Source organism: Mercurialis annua, linkage group LG4 (assembly GCF_937616625.2).
Source record: "Mercurialis annua linkage group LG4, ddMerAnnu1.2, whole genome shotgun sequence".
In the NCBI taxonomy this organism is placed as follows: domain Eukaryota; kingdom Viridiplantae; phylum Streptophyta; class Magnoliopsida; order Malpighiales; family Euphorbiaceae; genus Mercurialis; species Mercurialis annua.
The window spans coordinates 11578457-11600166 of NC_065573.1; the positions used below are offsets into that span (position 1 = coordinate 11578457).

The 21710-nt window shown below is 43.6% G+C and overlaps 1 protein-coding gene across 1 annotated transcript; it reads right to left on the reverse strand.

Moving 5' to 3' along the window:
* Positions 1–12372: 12372 nt before the first annotated feature.
* LOC126678268 (uncharacterized) lies at positions 12373–14135 on the reverse strand. The gene is made up of 3 exons (XM_050373168.1): positions 13352–14135; positions 12835–13224; positions 12373–12737 (listed from the first exon to the last, which is right to left on the reverse strand). The coding sequence occupies exons 1-3, from the start codon at positions 14133–14135 to the stop codon at positions 12373–12375; spliced, it is 1539 nt and encodes a 512-aa protein (XP_050229125.1).
* Positions 14136–21710: the final 7575 nt, after the last annotated feature.

The following is a 21710-nucleotide window of genomic DNA, read 5'->3' on the forward strand; positions in this document are numbered from 1 at the left end:
GGATACTAGTTGCGTATTCCCTTTCTGTCTACGGCGCTCGTATGAGTGCTAATGAGGGTGTGGGTGATGGAAAAACAGTTGTCTATAGGGAACAATTTCGTTGCGGGTTACGTTTTCCTTTGGATCCATTGATTGAGTCTTTTGTCAAGGAGTTTGGGATCCCCTTTGGTCAGATTCATCTAAACGCGATCTGAGTCTTGTGTTGCTTTATCGAGTTGATCTATGACAAAGGTCAGGTTCCCACTTTAGGTCTTTTGAATGAGCTTTTCTTTATTACTCGTAGAAGTAACGAATTTTATCACCGTTTGGCTGCTCATCAGGGTAGGCGTCTGATTGATGCTTTGCCTAAAATTACCAAACGTTGGCAGCGCTCTTTCTTTGTTGTGAGTCATGATAGTGCCTTTGCTGATTTCCCCTTTGATTGGGTTGATGATTTTGAGTCTCTGTCTTTCTTCCCACTTTGTGCTGTTGACTAAGAGGTAATAGATTCTTTAGTAGATGACGCCCAGACCCATCTATTCAATTTTTGTGACTTAGTGGATAGATACCTTCACCGTAAGTTTCCCCATATTGAGTTGCCTCCTAAAACTGTGACTGAGGGGCCTCTTGAGAGTGATGGTACACTGTCCCAGTCTTGCCGTTCTCCTTCACTCTATCTTTTGTAGATTTGACGTCTGCGTCTCAAGGTATGCTTCTCGTTAGTCTTTTCTTGGCATCTGTCATAATTGAATGTATACTTATTTGTGTTGCTTTTGTAGGAATGGGGGACGATTTTCTTGATGCTTTGACTCTTACTTTTGATGATGACTCGGCTGTTATCACTAGGTCTAAGCCTGCGTCGCTGTCATTGCCTCCCCGGCCAGTTGTCAAGATTGAAAAGAATTCTGAGTCCGGGTTGCCATCCTCCTCTAGTAAGAAAGGGCGAGATATCCGCGATCGGACTAGACAGGGGTCTGCGAAACGTCTCAAGAAGAGCTTGGGTTCCTGCCCTAATCCTAGAGAATGGTTAGAACAAAATGTTGAGGGGTTTTCTATCTCTTCTCCAGAAGTGTCTTCTTTGTTCTCCCAATTTGTGCAATTTCCCAAAGACATGGAGGCTTGGGACAGTTGTACTGGATCTTGTGCTTGTGATCGGATTGATTCTGCCTTGTTACATGTAAACTTTTCTTGCTGTCCTCTACCTTTTGTGACTGGTTTGTGTGTCTCCATCTTTAGTGTTCATTCTTTCTTGTTTCGTGTGTTTCTATCTTCAGCTTATTCAGGGAAATGCCTTAATTCGTCGTAAGGTGGAAGAGACCGCGTTGTTGGAACAGAGACATGAGAAAGAGATGACCCAATTACAAGATTCTATGTCTTTGGAGAGGGTGAAACTGAGCAGGCAGAATCAGACAGCTCTGGACCGGATCAAGATCCTAGAGAAGAAGGTTGCTGATCGCGAAGCCACTATGTTTCAACTTCAGGCTTCATGTGAAAGGCTGACTCAAGATCAGCAAAACAACAAACGAGATGCTAATGTTTATATGAGTGGATTCCTGACTGACTTCTTTGCCACTGTGATCAAGATAGTTCGTGAAGATTATCCAGATTATGACATCAACAAATTCCTCTCGATTGATCTCCGGGCTTTGGGTCAGCATGTTGCGGCTAAGGTTGCCGCTAAGAAAGCTGCGTTGCCTGTGTCACCAGTGCTTCCTTCCTACGTTATCAGTGAAGGTGTGAAGGATGCCATAGAACCTGGTGAGAAGACATCAAGTCTTGACTCTGATGTTTATGAAGATAAGGGACCGTTGGGTCAAACTCCTGTTACTGAGACAGCTCTGGTCCTAGTTAAGGACTCTCATTCTTTTGGTTTTGAAACTTCTAATTCTCAGGATCGTGATCCCTTGGCTTCTGACTCAGTCGAGGAGAATGTTGAGGAGAATAATTTAGAAGATACTATTGGTCCAAAGGAGGGAGAGACCTATCCAGAGGAAGTGTAGTTGGCCGTATGTTGGGCCTTAGCTAGCTTTCTATTTTCTGTACAACTTTCATTATAGTACTTCTGTTTACTTACTTTTCTGTTTCTTTTTGCTTGGAGGGTTTCATGGGAAACTCTCCTTTTCTATGATTTCTGAATGGTTGCGATACTTTATGAATGCTATTAACGTTTGCCTTCATTGCGTCTTTCTGTTGAGTCATAATTATGCATGATAAATTAATAAAGACGCTAAGAATACGAGATGCAACTTTATTCATTATTCGTTGTTACATCTTTTATTGGAAATAATTCTTCAAATTCTCGATATTCCAGGTTCTAGGCAATGGTGGGCCTTCTAGATGAGCTATTCTATATGCTCCTTTCCCTACAACCTCAATGACTCGATACGGTCCATCCCAGTTGGGTTCGAATTTTCCAACTCCTGCAGCTCCTTTCCCTATTTCAGCTTTTTTTAAGGACTAAGTCACCTTCTGAAAAGCTTCGTTCCTTGACTCTAGCATTATGATACTTCGTCATCTGTCTACGGTAAGCCTCTGCGCCTACAGACGCTTTGTGCCTTCTTTCTTCTAAAAGATCTAAGCACAGCTTAATTGCTTCTTCGTTGCGCTCTTCGTCTATGACCTGCACCCTGAGTGTGGGCATTCCCATTTCTACGGGAAGGACAACTTCTATTCCGTAAGTGAGTCGGAAAGGTGTTTCTCCTGTGGCTCTTCTAGGAGTTGTTCTGTAAGCCCATATTACATGGTATAGTTCATCCACCCATCTCCCTTTCAAATATCCAAGTCTCTTCTTGATTCCAGATAGGATAGTCCGATTGGTGACATTGGTGAGGCCACTAGTCTGTGGATGTGCCACAGAAGTAAATTTCAGGTTGATCCTCAGTTCAGTGCAGTATTCCATGAACTTGACGCAGTCGAACTGTTTTCCATTGTCTGTGACTAGGGTATGTGGTGTTCCAAACCTGATGCGTATTAGTATATTGTCATTTTAAAGCACTATTCAAATAACTTTGAAATTTTACCTGCTCATAACTTCATTGGTAAGCCAATTGATGATCTTCTGGGACGTTATGGTGCTCATTGGTTGTACTTCTATCCACTTGGTGAAATGATCTACTGCGACTACGATGAACTTGACTTTTCCTCGAGCTGGGGTGAATGGTCCCAGTATATCTACTCCCCATGTCATGAAAGGCCAAGGACTTCCGATTACAGATTGGTGGGCTGCCGGGGTTCTTATGATTGTGCCAAATCTTTGGCATTTGTCGCACTTTTTGACCATATCTTTTGCGTCTTTCTTCATAGTCGGCCAGTAATATCCTGGAGCAGTGCCTTCCTACTCAAAGTGGCTGCTCCTTCATGCGCCCCACACTCTCCCTCATGGATTTCCTTTAGGACATATGCTCCTTCTTCTATCGAGATGCATTTGGACCATGGGTGTGTGACCGAGGTCAATTACAAGGTTCCTACTATCATGGAATAGACAAATGATATTCGTACCAGTTTTGCTGCTGCTGCTCTTCCTTCTGGGACTATCCCATCGTTTAAATATGCGATAATGGGTTGCATACAAGGGTCTAACTCCGTGACTGGTAGAACTTCCCTCTCGTCTACCATGGGACTTATCCTCTCATCTTTCATGTAGAGTGAGAGATATAGGGGATTTTTTGTTGCTGCTGCTTTTGCTAGGGCGTCTGTCCTTATGTTCTCTTCTCTGGGTATCGGGATTATTTCCCATTGTCCTCCGTTCTTCTCCATTTCCTTCAGCATCTCCTTTTCTTTTTCCGTGTATTTTGCCATGTTGGCATCTTTCGTTTGGAATTGTCCCAAGACTTGGTTGGTAACCAATTGTGAGTCGCTATGGACCTTCAGCCTTTCTGCCTTTACTTCTTTTGCTAATGTGAGTCCTGTTAGAAAGGCCTCATATTATGCTAAATCATTGGTAAGACATGAGTATCTTAATGAGCTTATAAAATAGAAACAATATCAAAATACATGTATACCTGCCAAATTGTTGGTAGCTTTGAACTTTACGTGTACTGCGTGTTCTATGACAACCTTTTGAGGTCCGAGTAAAACTATTCCTGCTCCTGCTCCTTGTTCACTCGAGGCTCCGTCTTACGAATAATTTCTAGGTTATGTCCTCTATGACTGCGTCAGGTGGTTTTTCTGTCATTTCTGTAACAAAGTCCGCCAGTGCATGTGCCTTCAACGTCTTCCTTGGCTCGTATCTGATATCGTGCTCTCCCAATTGTACCGACCAGCTTACTAACCTTCCCGATGTTTCTGGGCGATGGAGGGCCTTTCGTAAGGGTTGATTTGTCCGGACGATGACTGTGTGTCCTTGAAAATGCGGTTTCAGCTTCTTCGTGGTTACTACCATAGCTAATGCCAATTTGTCAATGGTTGGGTAGTTGAGCTCTGCACCCTTGAGCGTTCTGCTAACATAGTAGATAGGTTGTTGTTCTTCCCCTTCTTCTCGGACCAGCACAGAGGCGATTCTCTCTTTCCCTACTGAGAGGTAGAGGTATAACGTTTCTCCTGCAATAGGCCTACTCAGTAGCGGTGGCTGAGTTAAGAATGACTTTAGATTCTCAAAGGCTTTCTGACAATCTTCGTCCCAAGTGAATTTTTTCATGTTCCTTAGCTGCATAAAAAATGGCAAGCATTTTTTAGCCGATGAAGAAATGAAACGTCCCAGTGCCGTGACGCGACTGTTTAACTTTTGTACCTCTCGGACATTTTGTGGAGCCTTCATGTCTGCTATGGCTTGGATCTTCTCGGGGTTAGCCTCTATCCCTCGCTGACTGATCAAGTATCCTAGGAACTTGCCCGCTTTTACTCCAAAGGCGCATTTGGCTGGGTTAAGCTTCATTCTGAATTTGTTCAAGACTGAGAAAGTTTCTTCTAGGTCTTGGGCATACTTCTCCGCCGTGAGACTCTTTACAATTATATCATCGACATAGGTTTCAACATTTCTTCCTAATTGATCTTTGAACATGAAATTTACCAACCTCTGGTACGTTGCGCCGGCATTCTTCAGTCCGAATGGCATGACGTTGTAGTAATACGTCCCTTTGTCTGTCACAAAGGAGGTTTTCTCTTGGTCTTCCTTATCCATGGGTATCTGGTGGTACCCTTGTGCAGCATCTATGAAACTGTACAGAAGGTAGCATGCGGTTACTAACTGGTCTATGCTTGGGAGTGGGTAACTGTCTTTGGGACAAGCCTTGTTCAGGTCGGTGAAATCCACACACATTCGATATTTCCCATTTGACTTCTTAACTAGGACCACGTTGGCTACCCAATCTGGGTAGTATACTTCTCGGATGAAACCAGCTACTTCTAACATGTTAACTTCGTCTGCGATCACCTTCTGCCTCTCTTCTGTGAATCGTCGTTTCTTCTGTACCACACTGCTCCCTGGCTTTATGTTTATCTTGTGTGAAGCTATTTGCGGATCAACTCCCCTGATCTCTGCTGGTTCTATGGCAAATGATTCCACGTTGTTCTTTAGGATGGACTTTATCCCCTCTTTCACCTCTTTTGGGATGTCCGTCCCTACTCTTACTACCATGGTCGTAGTCATCTCGAATTCTTCCATATCTCCGACTGGTTCTGCGCCTCCTACTTCTTCTTCGTCTACGACCATTCCAGGAAACGTGGTGATCGGTAAGCTTTCTCCTTCTTCTGTTGTTATCAAACAACACTCCCAGGCCATTTCTTGGCTTCCCCTTACTAATACCGTTCCCTCTGAGGTGGGTATCTTTAAGGTTAATAACCTGATGCTAGTTACTGCGCTTGATTGGTATAAGAATGGTCTACCGAAGATTCCGTTATATGCTAAAGGTAAATCTACCACATTGAACTGGGCATGTAGTTTCTTGAGTGGCCCCTCAGTCTTCTCTCTTAGCTCTACATACAGGTTAACGGTTCCCTCCGGTCGAATTGGCTTTCCTCCTAGCCCAATGAGTGGGACAGACGCTTTCTGTAAGTCTGTGACCGATCCTTTTATCTCTTTGAACGCTTCCAGGGTTAGCAAGTTCACAGAACTTCCTTCATCTATCAGGATGCGCTTGACTAGGTGGTTTCGTATCACTGCTTCTATTACTAATGAGTAATTGTGAGGTCCTCGTACGTGTCCTCCATCCTCCTGACCGAATGAGACTTCTTGAGTTATTTCTCTTTCAATTGCAAAGATTGTCGCAGATCCTCGTCTGTTCCTTTTCTTCTTTTGGGAGTTTCTATAAGGTTCGCCTCCGTCGATGACATGTATTACTCCTGCGACCTCTTTAGCTTTCTTGTTCTGTTCTTCTTTTCCGTGGTCTCTCCCTTTCTCTTTTCTCCTGTCTTTTCATGGACGAATTTCCTTAACACTCCGGATTGGATTAGCCGTTCTATCTCTCTTTTAAGATCCCAGCAGCGGTCTGTATCGTGGCCATAGCCTTCGTGGAAGCGACAGTACTTGCTCTTGTCTCGCTCTTTGTCTGGATCCATTCTCCTGGGGGTGTTGAACATCACCCAGTTTTGCTTCATCCAGTTGAGTATATAGACTGGGGCTCGGTTCAGTGGTGTGAAGTCATAGGGTCTGCTCAATCCTCCAAATCTCTGCGTCCGGGGTCTCTCTTCCTCTTTCTTCCCTCGATATTTGGAGTTGTCTTGTTTCATTGTCTTTTACTGCTTGGTTAAAGTTCTCCTTGCTTGGTCCAGTTCCACGTACTTGTGTGCTATCAGCATTAAGTCCTAGAAGGTGGTTGGCTTTTTCATTAGAGTTTTTTCTCGGAGCTCTTTAAATCGGGTCCCTATCTTCATGGCCTCTATGGCTGTGACATGATTCAAATTCTCGATTTGGACCGCCTCTTTATTGAATCTATCCACAAAATTGTTCAACGTTTCCTAGTCCCCTTGTTTACATTTTCTCAAGTCGCTGGAACTTTTTTGCATTGGGATGTTGGTCCTGAAGCGTGCTTTGTATCCTGTGGCCAAATTCGGAAAAGGAGCTGATTGAGCCAGCTTTGAGATGTGAATACCACTTCTGTGCCGACCTTTGCAGTGTCGCATGGAACACTGTACAAAGCATTGGGTCTGTAACGTCTTGTAGCATCATGATTGTTTTGAACATGGAAATGTGGCTCTCCGGGTCTCCTGTTCCATCAAAAGAATCAAATATTGGCAATTTAAACCTTGAGGGGAATCGTACCAGCTGGATTTCAGATTTGAGGGGGGAGTCCTCGTCTTCCTTGTCTTCGTCTTCTCCCTTTCCTTCGTTTCGAAATTTCCTCATGGCGTTGTTGATTTTCTCGTCAATGTCTATTTGCTCTTCTGCTCCTCTTCTTTTGTTTGAGGAGTGGCTCTCTCTGTCTTTCTCTGGGGCCTTCTTCTTCTTCTGCGCTGAGATGGCTTCCTTGGATACGTGCTCATCGTCGATATGTATTCGATTTCTTTTAATCGCCTCTGCACCTGCGTCTTTCTCTTTATTCCCCAAGTCTCTTTTTTGTCTCGTGGAGGAGCATATGCTTTTCCTTTATCTGCGACTTTCTGCTGAGGCCCTGGTTTAGATTGTCCTCTTCTTGCGCCTTCTTCTCCTGCTTTCCTTCTTTGCGTCAGAGCTTCGGGTCTGTATCTCCCTGCTGGGACTGTAGGTTGCGCCTCCTTTGCTGAATGTCGTTCTGCTGACTGTTTAGCTAGTCCCACCAAATAGTCCTGAAAATCATTAACACTTTTCATTACTGCTTCATGGTATAGTGGTGGTCACGGTGCGCCTTGCGGCACATACAGCGGAACCAGTGTGGTCGAAGTGACTGTTCTTTCTGTGTCTAAGGATGGGAAAGGAATTGGGTTGATTGGCCTCTGTTATCCTTGATAACTGGGGTGGTTCCAAGGATGATATCCTGGGTACCATCCCGACTGTGGATATGTCATTGGTGCTTGATATTGAGGGTGTAATAACCCTACGGCAATTGCGTTTGTCCTGGGACTCCTCTCCTCAGGGGTGGTGGCGTGATATCGTACGGCACGCAGTTGTTGGTGGAATAAGGTTGATTCCTGGCGCAACTCCTCCTCCAGTGTTGGCTACGGGAAGAAGGGTTAATCCGCTACTTAAGCGCAAAGCCCCCGTCGTCGCCACCACTCCTGGTGATGGTGGTTCTTCCTCATTATTTATCTTCTCGGCAAGAAACCAAAATTAAGAATTTTTTTGCGTAGAAAACGAACTGGTCGTTCTCACAGATGGCGCCAAATAATGGTTCTTTATCTGCTGGTTTGAGTTTGATCCAACCTACAAGAGAAAATAGGTTAGAAGGATTCGAGCCGGTGTTGGCTCGAATACCCTCTGATGCCTAAGTCAGATAGATTGGAATTGAGTTGAGAGTGAATATGAGTAAAGTTACCGTTTACCTGACTTAGGACTGAATATATATATACATTTAGTTGTTGTGATGCGTTAGGAGTCTTCTCCTTTATTCTGAGCTCATCTTCTTGTTATGATGAGTTATCTTCTGTGATTATCCCTGATCTTCAGGGATGACTAGTTTATCTGCATGATTTGTTAGTTATTTTCGGGTTTTGGGTCAGGGACTGGTTTTATCGTTTATGACTTGCGTCTTATTACTGTCTTCTGGTACTATTTCGGGTGTGATATCCATCATACCCGTTGTTCAGGTTCAGCAGGCGGCTGTATAGCCACAGGTATGTATCATTCTTTTGGTTTTTTCTGTCTCTAAGTTTTTCCTTCTTCTTGAGTTCTCCTTTTGGTATTCTCTCAGGGAGGTGCTAGACGTGGGTCTCGTTCTTTCTGTGCTAGGGTATATGGTCCGGGGTCTCCTAGTCAAGTCCCATCTGGTAGGCGAGCTGGCGCTGGTGACATAGTATCTAGTTCTTTGAGTCAGATGCCGGAGAGATCTGCACGTTACGGTGGCGTGCGTGGGCCTGTGCAGGACTCTGTTCCTTTGTGTTACATGATGCATTCTTTTGCCCCCGCTGACTGTACCCATGTGAGTATTTCCCTTTTCTGTTCTTTTGTTCGGAGGGTCCTTTTTCCCTGTTAGACTGAGCGTCTTCTGACGGTTTTCAGGTGCCGGTGTCTGACGTGGCTCAATTAGCCGATGCTGCTTACTACTGGCGTGATCGCTTGTGCACTGCACAGATGAGGGTAAAAACAAATATGCAATATTTCTATCCTATATGTATGCATGTATGCAATCCAATAGCTCTGACTGCTCTCTGGTTTCTTATATAGTTGCGCATTGATGATCCGGAGGAGCATGTGCGTCTGACAGGGCTGGGTCTGGCTGACAGTGACATCCTTCCTTGGTTCCCTAGCATCGAAGGTGGACTTCGTGCTGGTGATCGTGGACGTGGAGCCCGTGGTAGGCGAGGATCTAACATCCGGGGCGGTCGTGGAGACTTCGCTTCGTCTTCTAGTGGCGAGCATTCTGGGCGCTACTCTGGTGACACGCCCTGTGGGAGCCATTACTGAGACTCGGAGACCTTAGAACAAGATTTGGACTTTGATAGTTAGGCTTGTATTGTATGTTTGTTACGTTTTGAACGTTTGCTTTTATTGATGATTGTGTAGGATGTCACAATATTTTGTACATTCAGCGTTCTGGACGCTTTATTTTCATAGCTCTGTTTTGCTTGCCATGTTTGTGCTAGCCTTTTCTGGCCTCTCCATTTCTGCTTCTAGTTTCTGGTTGATGGAGACCTAATGGCCACGTTCTTCTAGCTGGTTGGGGATTTGATGCCTTCGGTTCTGCTACTGGTGGAGACCTGATGCTCCCATTCCTCTAGCTGGTTGGAGACCTGATGTCCCCGGTTCTTCTGCGAGTGGAGACATGATGATCCCGTTCCTCTGGCTGGTTGGAGATCTAATGCCCCCGGTTCTGCTACTGCTGCACACGTGATGCTCCCGTTCCTCTGACTGGTTGGAGACCTGACGCCCTCGTTTCTCTGGTTGGTGGAGACCTGATGCCCCCAGTTCTTCTGGTTGGTTAGAGACCCGATGCCCTCATTCCTCTGGCAGGTTGGAGACCTGATGCCCCCGGTTCTGCTACTGATGGAGACTTGATGCCCTCGTTTTTCTGGTTGGTTGGAGACCTGATGCCCCCGGTTCTGCTACTGATGGAGACCTGATGCCCTCGTTTCTCTGATTGGTGGAGACCTGATGCCCCCGTTCCTCTGGCTGGTTAACGACCTGATGCCCCCGTTCCTCTAGCTGGTTGGAGACCTGATGCCTCCGATTCTCTGGCTGGTGGAGACCTGATGCCCCCGGTTCTTGCTGCTGATGAAGACCTGATGCCCCCGGTGTTTCCACTGTTCCTGAGGTTGGTGCTCGTAGTTTCCGGGCGATGTAAGGCAGGCGCCTGTGGTTTCTGGCTGATGGGAGCCTTAAATCTCCCAAATCTCCGGATTAGGAATTCTCCTGTTCCTTTTGTGTGGTTGGGGAAGTATTCTGCTTCTCTATTGGAGGACCTTGATGCCCCCTTGCTATCAGATTTTCGTCTCTGGGTAGCGGAGGCATGTCGTCTGTTCTATAATTCATCTGGAGGTAGAGGCATTTTGTTCGTTGATCCTTGCGGCTCTGGAGTATTGTTTTGAAAGTACCTGCCTCGAGGTTGTCGTTTCTGGAGCGTATTCCTGTAGATAGCGGTATGGCGGCTGTCGTTTCTTGAGTTTCTGGAGCTGATTGCTGAAGGTAGTGATCTGACGTTTGCTGCTTCTTGAGCCCAATTTTATGAAAATTGGACCTATTTTCTGCTGTCTTGTAGAGTGGGTTCTGATCACTCCGTCGTTCTTTCTATTGCCCCCTCATCGGAGCGTTCAATTTTTGTTCCAGGAAAACTGAATGTTTTGATGAATGATCTGCTCTTCGGCTGGGCTCGCTCCAGGCGGATGCTATCTGTTCTGGAAGAATATATTTGTTTCTATGACATTTAATGCGCATTTCCACATTTTTCTGGGCGCGACTGTGAATGCATGAGGAAATTTTGAATTTTTTAAAATTTTTTGTTCCATTGTCTCAAAGATTTATGTTGTGGGGGATTCATGATCCTCTGTCTTTCCTTTCTAGGAACATGCGCTAGACAATGATTTCGATATGCATACATTATAAAAGATCTATTAAATCGGTTCATTCAATAGTCGGTACAATTGAGATATTTCCTGTTTCAAGCGGTTTACCCCTGTTATCAATCGGTCCTCGCGGATTTTCGGGATTGACTATTTTTTATATGTGTGTCATACTCGATCATAACCGATGATCTGGGGAGGACTTCTAGTGAGTGCTGCGGTTCACTACTTAGACCGTCCCGCTCCAAGATAGGATGTTGGGCGATGGTAGCTGGGCGGTGGATTTTTCTCTCTCTGTTTTTTTTCTTTTTGATGTTTTGTCCTATCCGGGATAGACGATCCGTTTTACCGTGGGCCTCCCTTTCGTAGAACTTTTTATGGCCAAGTCTTTTTAGCCAATTGACTGGGACCCACTAGCAGGCCTCTATCCTTTTAGAGACAGTTTGATCAACCCATATTTTCTCAGGGGTATTGTCCTATTGAAACAGGATTATCTCCAGAAGTGTTCATTTACTTGTATCAGTTATTGAATGGACTAGTGAAATAGCTCAATTTTATCGTAGGTATGCATATTGAAACAATTGAACATAGGATGCCCATCAGGTGAGACATCATATGAATGACCAAATCTGGTGTCATCATTGACTTCGGAATATATAGAAATCAAATTAAAACAAAGTAAATTGTTCAAAATATCCGGATGCAAAAATAGAAACTACAACTAAACTAAGCTACTAGGTAATTAGATAGTTTAGGAGAACAGATCTCCAAATGCTCCGAACATGGGTGGAGCTACCACTTCAGTCTCACTGGTGGCGTCATGGATGCTGAGGTTGAAGAAAGAAGCCAGCTCTGTAATTGTGCCGATGCTGGGTGCTTCAACTATTGGGTAGAGTAGATCATCAATGTCTATTTCTTTTACCGCCGGCATGTCTGAATTCTCCATCCTTTCTTTGATGACATCCTGAAAGATTTTGAATCCTGGGACCATGCTGTCCATGATCATAACTGGTTCTGCTTGACCCTGATACTGTTATGATTCATGTTCTTCTCTGACAAAGTAGTCTGATAGGTTATTCCTCGGGGTCCTTTCTGTCTCAGTTTCTGGATCGAAGCCTACCTGCCTTAGTTGTCTGTCCGTTGAAGTCTGGGAGCTCTGATAAACCCTGTAGTGATTTCGCGATTCCCATTCTGGGCACGTAGTTGTCATTTTCATCATGAGGATTCCCTTAGCATCCATGAATGTGTTTCCCTCTGATTGTATTGCTGAGATTCGGAATCCTAGATTCGGCATCAGCTCGTTCTCGGCGATTTTGATCATGTTGATCACTTTCCTGATTCACCTTCGATGGTGGCTATCCCTCCTTTGTATGGGAATTTTATCTTCTGGTGCAGTGTAGAGGGTACTCCTCCCAATTCATGAAACCATGGTCTTCCCAATAGCAGTGAGAATGTAACTGGTATATCTAACACGACTAATTCTACCCATGCCTCGATGGGTCCTGTTTTGACCAAGGCCTTGAAAGTTCCTTCCACCCCTCTTTTGGTCTCGTCGTAGGCCCTGATGACCAATTCTGACGGCTTCAGTGTTGCTGGTGTTAGCCCAAGCCTTGGGAGGATCAGGGCAGTACAAACGTTGATAACAGACCCATCGTCAACCATCTCAGTGTTGGTGCGTTCCCCCAGGATTTCTGTTGTGATGTACAAAGCTTTGTTATGTTGTGTACCCTCCAGTGGTAGTTCTTCTTCGGTAAAGACAATCGCTTGCTTTCTTCTCAGTAAACTGACTGAGCATTACCGCTGGGGTTACGTCCGGTTCGATCGTCATTGTCGCCAGTGCTAATACCATAGCCTTCCTGTGTTTTTTGGAGCGTATCAGCAAGTCCCAGATGGACTGATTTGAGGTGGTCTTTCCTGGTTGGCTTTCTTGTAACTCGTCAGCCCGTGTCTCCTCCGGTTGCTTTGGGGCAAGCCTGTTCACGCATTCTGAGTTGGCTTCTGCGCCTTTCTTCAATACTATGTCCTCCTCATCATCGTCTTCATCTGAGTTGTACCAAACATTGATGGCCCTAACTGTCTTGGTACTCTGAATTTCGGCTGATTTTACTGGAACGGTGGTTATCTGGTCCTCAAAATTGAATTCTAGCCCCCATCTGGTTGGTTTGATCGCTGAGGGGTCTGCTAGGTGATGGCATATAAAACACCTTGAAATCAAATTTGCAGGATGGGTGGCCTAGTAAATCTGTCTGCGCCGTGGGATTGATGTCTGAGAAAGAGTTTAGGACTTATTTGGTGGTTCTGCCACTTCCGTGGGCTTCGTCGATCTTCATTATTTGGAGGGAAGGGTCGATTTTTCCTTCTACTATCAATGCTCTGATAACTTCTTTCAATTCAAAGCACTCCTCTGAAGAATGTCCAAAATCCATGTGGTATTCGCACAACTTTCCGTTCAGCGGGGGATGATCTATTAACCCTTGTGATTTCAACTGTCGAAATAGAGCCGTCAGAGGACCAGCGATCGGGGGTGCCTCTGCTACTACGGGGTTCTCAATATTGGCGGGATCGGTCTCAACAAAGGAATTCATGACCTCTTCATAGGTTAATCCAGAGTTTATGGTATTCACACCCTTTGGTGGGGGAATTGCATGATAGTTGGGCAGCAGATTTTTCTGCGTACTAGGTTGTCCTATTGATGGGTGAGTGATTCTTCCATCGTCTATCAGGTCTTGGATGGCATGCTTCAGTGTGATGTAAGAATCAGTATGGTGGCCTGGATTTTGATGAAATTCACAATGAGCATTAGGGTTGTAGTTTGGCGAATTCGTATTCGGCGGGTTCCTAGGTGGCCTAGGTTGCATGAGGTCTTGTTTCATTAATCTGTCTAAGACCTTCATGAGAGGAATGGGGAATTCTGAGAACTTTCTTCCCACAGGACCCTGTCTTTGTACAAAATTCACACTGACGCTTTTGTTTGCAGACTGGTAGTTCGACCGATAACCTCCTATCGGTGCGTTGCGTTTCTTCTCGAACTCTATCTCTTCTACTTGCATCCCATCGTTGAGAAAATTCTCGAAAGTCTTGGGATTCATATTTTGCAGCCTCTCGACCCAATGTGGGAAGACGTTCCAGACAACAATTTTGACCCGGTCTTTCTCAGATGGTTTTTATTTTAATAGCGCAGCTTTATCTAACCATCTTGCAAGGAATTCAGAAAATGCTTCTCCGGGTTTTTGCTTTGTCATCTCTAGATCCCTAAGGGTGACTTCTAATTTGGAACCGCAACCGTATTGACTCATGAAAGCGGTGGACAGTTCGTTCCAATCTCCCATCGTCTTCAAAGGAAGGTCATAGTACCATCGTGCTGCGTTTCCTTCTAACGACCTTGGGAAGGCCCTGATGATTTGCCTGTTTGTCAGGATGGTGGTACTCATCACAGAGATGAACTAGTTAAGGTGAATGCAAGGATCCCCCCTTCCGCTGAAATGACTCAGGTCTGGCATCTTGAATTTTGCTGGTAGTTTTTCATCTTCTGCTAAGGAATACTCATCTAGATTGATGAGCTGGTTGACACTGATGGTGGCCTGGAGTTGTTCGATTTTATTTGCCAGGTCCTGATAGGATTCAGATTGTACTGGGTCCTGATTTTTGGGTTTCTCATTCTCAGCTTCTGCTTTCAGCTGTTCTTCACACATCGCATTACTGAACCAATTCGGGTTGGCTCTTTCTCTCCTTAACTTCCTTCCGGACTCGTCGTTTCCTGCCGCTTCTGCTGTTTGGTCCTTAGTAGCGTTCTGCTCATTGTATTGGCCACCTAGTTGAGCCCTTATGATATTCTCAAACCATTTATTCAGGTCTTCATTTTGTTGCTTAACGGAGTACATGACTTCCCCTTTCATCTGGTTAAGCTGGCCTTGAGTGACAGGGGTCCCTATGTTCATTTCAGACATGTTGATTGAGCTGGCTGATCGAGAGATTATGCTGGAGGTGCTTCTAGAACCGGAGTTGCTGAGCCGGTCGCAGACTAACTTGGCTTGCTGTGCTGGTGTGAGAGGCGTCGTTGGTGACTTGGGAGGGCTCTCAGGTCTGAAGAGTCTTCCTGATTGCCTTTGCCAGAGAGCAGCAGGGCGAGTAATTCTGGTGGCTGCATCCACAAAGGGTTAGTATGTGATATTTCTATGATGCTGGATGCATGAAATGCATGATATGCATATGTATGAGATGCAGGGTTAGTTTTGAACACATAACACGTAGCAAGTTTAGCATATAGAATAGTTTGATATCACAGAGACACGTTGTTCCTTCCAACCTTATTTCTCCCACACACGCGTTCCGGGTGAGGTTTATTCCTAGGTGGTTTGGTCTGGACCCTCGCATCGCAATGCAAGAGTCGGTGTTCCTGTAAAAAAAGCTCTCTTTTAGCAATTCTAAAGCAGATAGACAGCATTTATCGATGTAATGATTCTAAATCCCTTTCTAGAAGGATTTGAAAACATGTAGGGTGGATGTGGAAGTCTGTTTTGAAATCTGGAATATGATTTAGCCTGGCGGCTGTACCTAGCGAAAGGAGTTTTCACTAGACTGGTTATTGGTGGTTTGATTAAGCGAAGGTGTATCACTTAATCATATTTGTTTTGTTTTAGGTCTGGCCTAACTGGAAATTTTGGAAATCTGATTTTGAAACTGGAAAATTTGTTAGGCCGGACCTAAGACTAAGATTGAAATAGTATTTTTTGAAAATATTTGATTTAGAATCATTACATTGACAATCATGCCTCAAGTACAATCATTATACTAGGTATTATCCTAGAGGGTAGTATCTAAGTTGGAATGCATGTGGGCTGAGTCATTGGGTTTTGGTAGTAACCGGTTTAAGGCTCCCACAAACAGATATACCTTTGATAGGTCTCCTCAATCACGAGTACAATCGACCGAGGTACTGGGCCGTGAGTGATACTGCTCCGCATAAGACGTTCTGGGCAGTGGAGTGCAAAGCCAGAGCGTGAGAGTGGCTATGAGTATCGGGGCTGGATAGGGACTCCTAGATAGTAGGTGAGAAGAGAATTTTCTAATGCAATTCAACAGGTGCGAATATGTCTGAAAAATACGGTCGGTGATCGATAAGGCGCAAACCGTGCGGTTTAGGTCCATGGCAACCGTTTTTGAAAACAATTCTGAAAACGTTTTTATGTTTATGTTTTAAAAATAGTTGATTTTAATCCCTAGTGGAGTCGCCACTGTGAGCGGAGCGGGGTTGGGGGGCCGCTCGCCCAAGGCTTATGGCTGACTTCTCGATCTGGAAATAGTTTGAAAAATGGAGTCGCCACCTAGTTCAACTAGGAAATGCCTTTTAACCGACTAGATAGCCTTATTCGCCTCCAGTATGACTATCGTGCATCGGACCAAAAACAAGGGTCCGTGGACCTCCCCGAGTCTCATGTGCTTGGCTTATCTGTTACCAGCTTTATTTTCTGGACATATTCGTTTATATCTCATCTAAATAGTATATGCAGTTCACAGGATATGAAAGCTGTAAATAAACAGTGATGAAAGCAGTAAACACGTTTGACGCGCATATGACTCGATCTGGATTGGCATTTGAGGCAAGTAGCAGGTACTCCTACGCACACATCTAACCTTAGAGGTTTATAGCAAGTAGACATAAGTCTGGCAGGTCTGGATTGATTACTTGCACAAAGCCTAAAACCGGATGTATAAATATGATTGATTGATTTTATTAGGTGAGTCTAGAAAAACCTATGCAACCGTTACTACATTTTCGTATTAGTCCTACGATGTCTAAGTGATGGGCTGGATTTGCATTAATGGGCCAATTTTAGGTGATTAGTCCTTTAACCGGTTATTATTGGATTTGGATGCTTTTGGAAAGCAGTAAACAATGCTAGCATGCTCAGGGGCAGTTGGATATACATACAAGGTTAGAGATACTTTTAAATCTCGTTGACTTTGAGTGCCTGGCACTCGCGTGGGTTTTAACCAGCTGTTTGGTCAGAATTGGCTTTTGGTCAGATCACGGGAGTTGTGCGTCTCGTCGTTTCTGTTCTACTGGTTTGATCCGGAGTCGATTCCAAGTTCGGGTTAGCCCGGAATCGGCTATGGAAGTTGTTGGTTTGCTGGGCCTCGGGCTCGTGGGCCCAGTTTATACACCATGTTACATATTTGGACATTTGGGTCCGTTTTACATCGAGTCTGGCCCGTTACATTACAAAATATTAAACTACACTAAATTCTCTACGTCTGGGTTCAAATTGGGCCTGATTTGGAGTCCGGATGGGCCCTGAAACACGTTTCGAAGTTGGGATCGAAGTCTGGAAGATCTGGGAAGCAAGTCTGGGAGTCTGGCGAATGAAGAACACGGCGCCGGTTCACAATGCCGGCGCCGGCAGTTTAAGGTGGCGGCGGCACCAGTTCGTTGTGGCGGCGCAGTCGGTTACAGCGGCGGCGGCGCCGGTTCGTCGGCACTTGTTCTGGGATTTTTATTTCGCTTCGTCCTCACTTGTTTTAGCTCCGTTTTTCATGCAAAAGTAGTCAAAACAACATAAAATCGAACAAGAAATCCAAAAAAAACACATAATTGAAGTGTTTTAAGCTCATCTAGATGAATTTATTTTTCTGGACAGCAACTATTTTTAGGGTTTGTTCATAGCAAAAATCACTCAAAAACACCAAGAAACATGCAATCATGGTTCTGAGCATTAAAAACAGCTACTTACAGTGATTAACAAACTTTTTCATCGAATTTTATGGTGATTATTAAAAACATCGAATTGATTAGTTATAGCTATTTAATGGCAAATAAGCAATCATATGCTAAAATGCATCCTAAAGTTCACAAATACATGAGTCCTTAGCTCGTTTTCTGGCGAAGTGGATGCGGAATCCAGCTTCGAATCTGTGCAAAGCTTGCGTTCTTGGAGAATCAACACGTGTTTAGTGTTTTCAGGACTAGATTTAGTGTGTGTGTGTGTGTGAGGTGGCCGAATTCTACTGGTTAATTTTAGGATTTATGTGTCACCTTCAGCCAGGCTGGTTTAAGGCTGTATTTATAGGGATTAGGGGTGACCTAGGGTTTGGTTAGAGTCTTCTAGGGTTTAAACTGTTAAGTGATAAGTCATTAGCTATTAAGATTAGCTTTAAACTTTATTAATTTAATTCGGATTTTGACTTGCTAGCTAAATAAAAAGGTGCTAAAAGTCTATTTTAGTGCCTAAAAGTGCTAAAAAGGCTTCTAAGGGCCTATGGGTTTGGTTAAGGTCAATTTCAGTCCATCAAACTTGCAAATTGGCCCATAAACTTCTAAGATATGGCAATTAGTCAAATTTCTAGACTTAGAGCATCCCCAATGGTATTCTTTAAAAAAAGAGCATCTTTTGTAAAATAAAGAGCATCTTAAAGATAAAGAGTGATATTTAAAATTTTACTCCAATGGACTATTTAATATCAGTTTTTTTATTGTATATAATTTTAATAATTAATGATAAAATAAAAATATTAAATAATAAAAATATTAAATTAATTGCCTCTCTAATTTTAGATTTTATTTTATTTTGTTTTTATAAAAAATATTAAATATTAATAAAATAATTTTTTTATTTAATTTTTTTTATTCAGTTTTTTTACTAAAAGTAAAAATATAATATTTAAAAGTAAAAATAACGACGTTATTTTTTAAAATTTAAAATTTTACAATTTGAAAAATGAAGTAGAGAGTGAAAATGACTCTCTACATGTGGAGAGCCATTTTCACTCTCTACTCTAAATATAAAGAATAGAGAGTCCATTGGACTTCTAATTTATTGTCAAACTCTTTAATTTAAAGAGTTTGACAATTTTAGAGAGTCCATTGGGGATGCTCTTAGATTACAATCTCTTTGGATTTTTATGGGCTATTAACGCCAAATTACGTTTTAATACTCCATGTTTGCAGCAGTGCACAGATTACGCCTGCTTAGATTCCAGCAAGCAAATCAAAAGCTCGTCACATGGACAGATTTCTCTGGAAATCATCAATTTGACGCTTCAGTTCCTTATCACTTTTTACCTGTCCGAAAAATAGGTGTCTACAGGTCCCTATCAAATCCAATTTATTCAATAATAATTTCTCGCTTAAATTATTATTTTATGATGATTCCAATGGACTCGCTTTGGTCAAAATTCTTATTATTTGACCTTAATTTCGATGTCCTTGATTTAATTATCGCACTTATTCCTCGTGGCACCTTACTTGGCACTCTTAAAAGTACGGGGTATTACAAATTTGATGGGTTTTTGGATTTAAATGATAGGTTACGGCGAAGCCGTATCGCGATTACGTATTCAAACCGTATCGCGATTACATATTCAATTCGTTTTCAGCGTGTCAGAATCGAATTGTGGGGGGGGGGGGGGTTTCGGAGCAGCAATGGACTGCTACCCTTGACCTCATGTCGCGCCAGCATAGGGCCAAACACTCCTATGTCGTTTTTCACCCGTCCTGATGCTCGAAACTTGAACTAAACATTTCCTAAATCGATATGAACCTACGGACTCCAGAAATGTGCAATTTGGACTAAGAACATGTAAAATGAGATTAGGGTTTTGATATACGGGATAAGACGTTTAGGGTTTAGGTATAAGTCGTAAACCTAAACCGTATAGCGTTAGTATCGAAGAACGATAATTAACGAAGGAATGAAGGGAGATTAAACGCGATTAGATATCGACGAGTTACTTTTATGTTTATCTCTCGAGTCTAAAATGTCTATAGAGTTAGATTCTTACTCGAGTTATGTTTGTCTGTTTTCTAGATCCGGCGAGGCAACCAGCTACCAGACAAGGAGCTTGACGGGGGTCGTGTGATAAAGTTTTTGGAATAGAAAGCTGTGAGTTTATAAATGTTTACATTTGATGTATTAAAAATGCATTGCTTTCTAAATACAAATGTTTTATAGGAATCGCATAGCATTATTTATTATCGAAATGCTTTGTATGAAGTGCACGCATCATTATCTTGAAACCAGTATAGATTCGATGAAACGTGCTTGAGTATGACGCGCACTAGGTCTTCTGTGTCTCTCCCTTCGTCCGGCGCTGCCGTTGATTATCGTAATTCTTTAAGTTCGTTTGTTACTAATATCGATAGAGAGTCTTTGGGTGAAATTCGTGATGATTATGGGATACCGGTGGCGTATTCCCTTTCTATCTGCGGCGCTCGTATGAGTGCTAATGAGGGTGTGGGTGATGGGAAAGTCGTTTTCTATATAGAACAGTTTCGTTGCGGGTTACGTTTCCCTTTGGATCCTTTGATTGAGTCTTTTGTTAAGGAGTATGGTATCCCCTTAGGTCAGATCCATCCGAATGCGATTCGAGTCTTGTGTTAATTTGTTGAGTTAATCTGTGATAAGGGTTTGGTTCCTACTTTGGGTCTTTTGAACTAGCTTTTCTTTATAACTCGTAGAAGTAATGAATTTTACCATCGTTTGGCTGCTCATCGAGGTAAGCGTCTGATTGATGCTTTGCCTGAAATTACTAAGCGTTGGCAGCGTTCCTTCTTTGTTGTGGGTCATGATAGTGCTTTTGTTGATTTCCCCTCTGATTGGGTTGATGACTCTGAGTCCCTATCCTTTTCCCCACTTTGTGCTACTGACTCAGAAGCAATAGATTCCTTAATAAATGATGCCCAGTCCCATTTATTCGATTGTTGTGACTTAGTGGATAGATACCTTCATCGTAAGTTTCCTCATATTGAGTTGCCTCCTCGTACTGTGACTGAGGGGCCTCTTGAGAGTGATGGTACCCTGTCTCAGTCTTGCCGTTCTCCTTCACCTCTATCTTTTGTAGATTTGACGTCTGCGTCTCAGGGTATGCTTCTTGTTAGTCTTTTCTTTTCCTTTGTCATAATTGAGTGTTCACTTATACATATTGCCTTTGCAGGATTGGGGGACGATTTCCTCGATGCTTTGACTCTTACTTTTGATGATGACTCAGCCGTCATCACTGGGTCTAGGCCTGCTTCGTTGTTACTGCCCCCTCGTCCAACTGTCAAGATTGAGAAAAATATTGAGTCTGGATTGCCCCCTTCTTCTAGTAAGAAAGGGCGGGATATTCGTGACCGGACCAGGCAGGGGTCTGCTAAACGTCTTAAGAAGAACTTGGATTCCTGTCCTAATCCTAGGGAATGGTTGGAGGAAAACGTTGAGGGGTTGTCTGCTTCTTCCCCTGAGGTGTCTTCTTTATTTTCTCAATTTGTGCAATTTCCGAAGGACATGGAAGTTTGGGACAGTTGTACTGGGTCCGGTGCTTGTGACCGGATCGATTCTGCCTTGCTGCAGGTAACCTTTCTTACTGTTTCTTTCCTTTATGACTCTTTGGCGTTTCATCGTTTTTATGTTCTTTTTCACTTATTTCGTTTTTCTGTTTCCAGCTTATTCAAGGAAATGCCCTAGTTCGTCGTAAGGTGGAGGAGACTGCATCGTTGAAGCTGAGACATGAGAAAGAAATGACCCTGTTATGAGACTCTATGTCTGCGGAGAGGGTGAAGCTGAACAAGCAGAATCAAACAGCTCTGGATCGTGTGAAGATCCTAGAAAAGAAGATTTCTGACCGTGAAGCTACCCTGTTGCAACTTCAGGCCTCATGTGAGAGGCTGACTCAAGAACAACAAAACA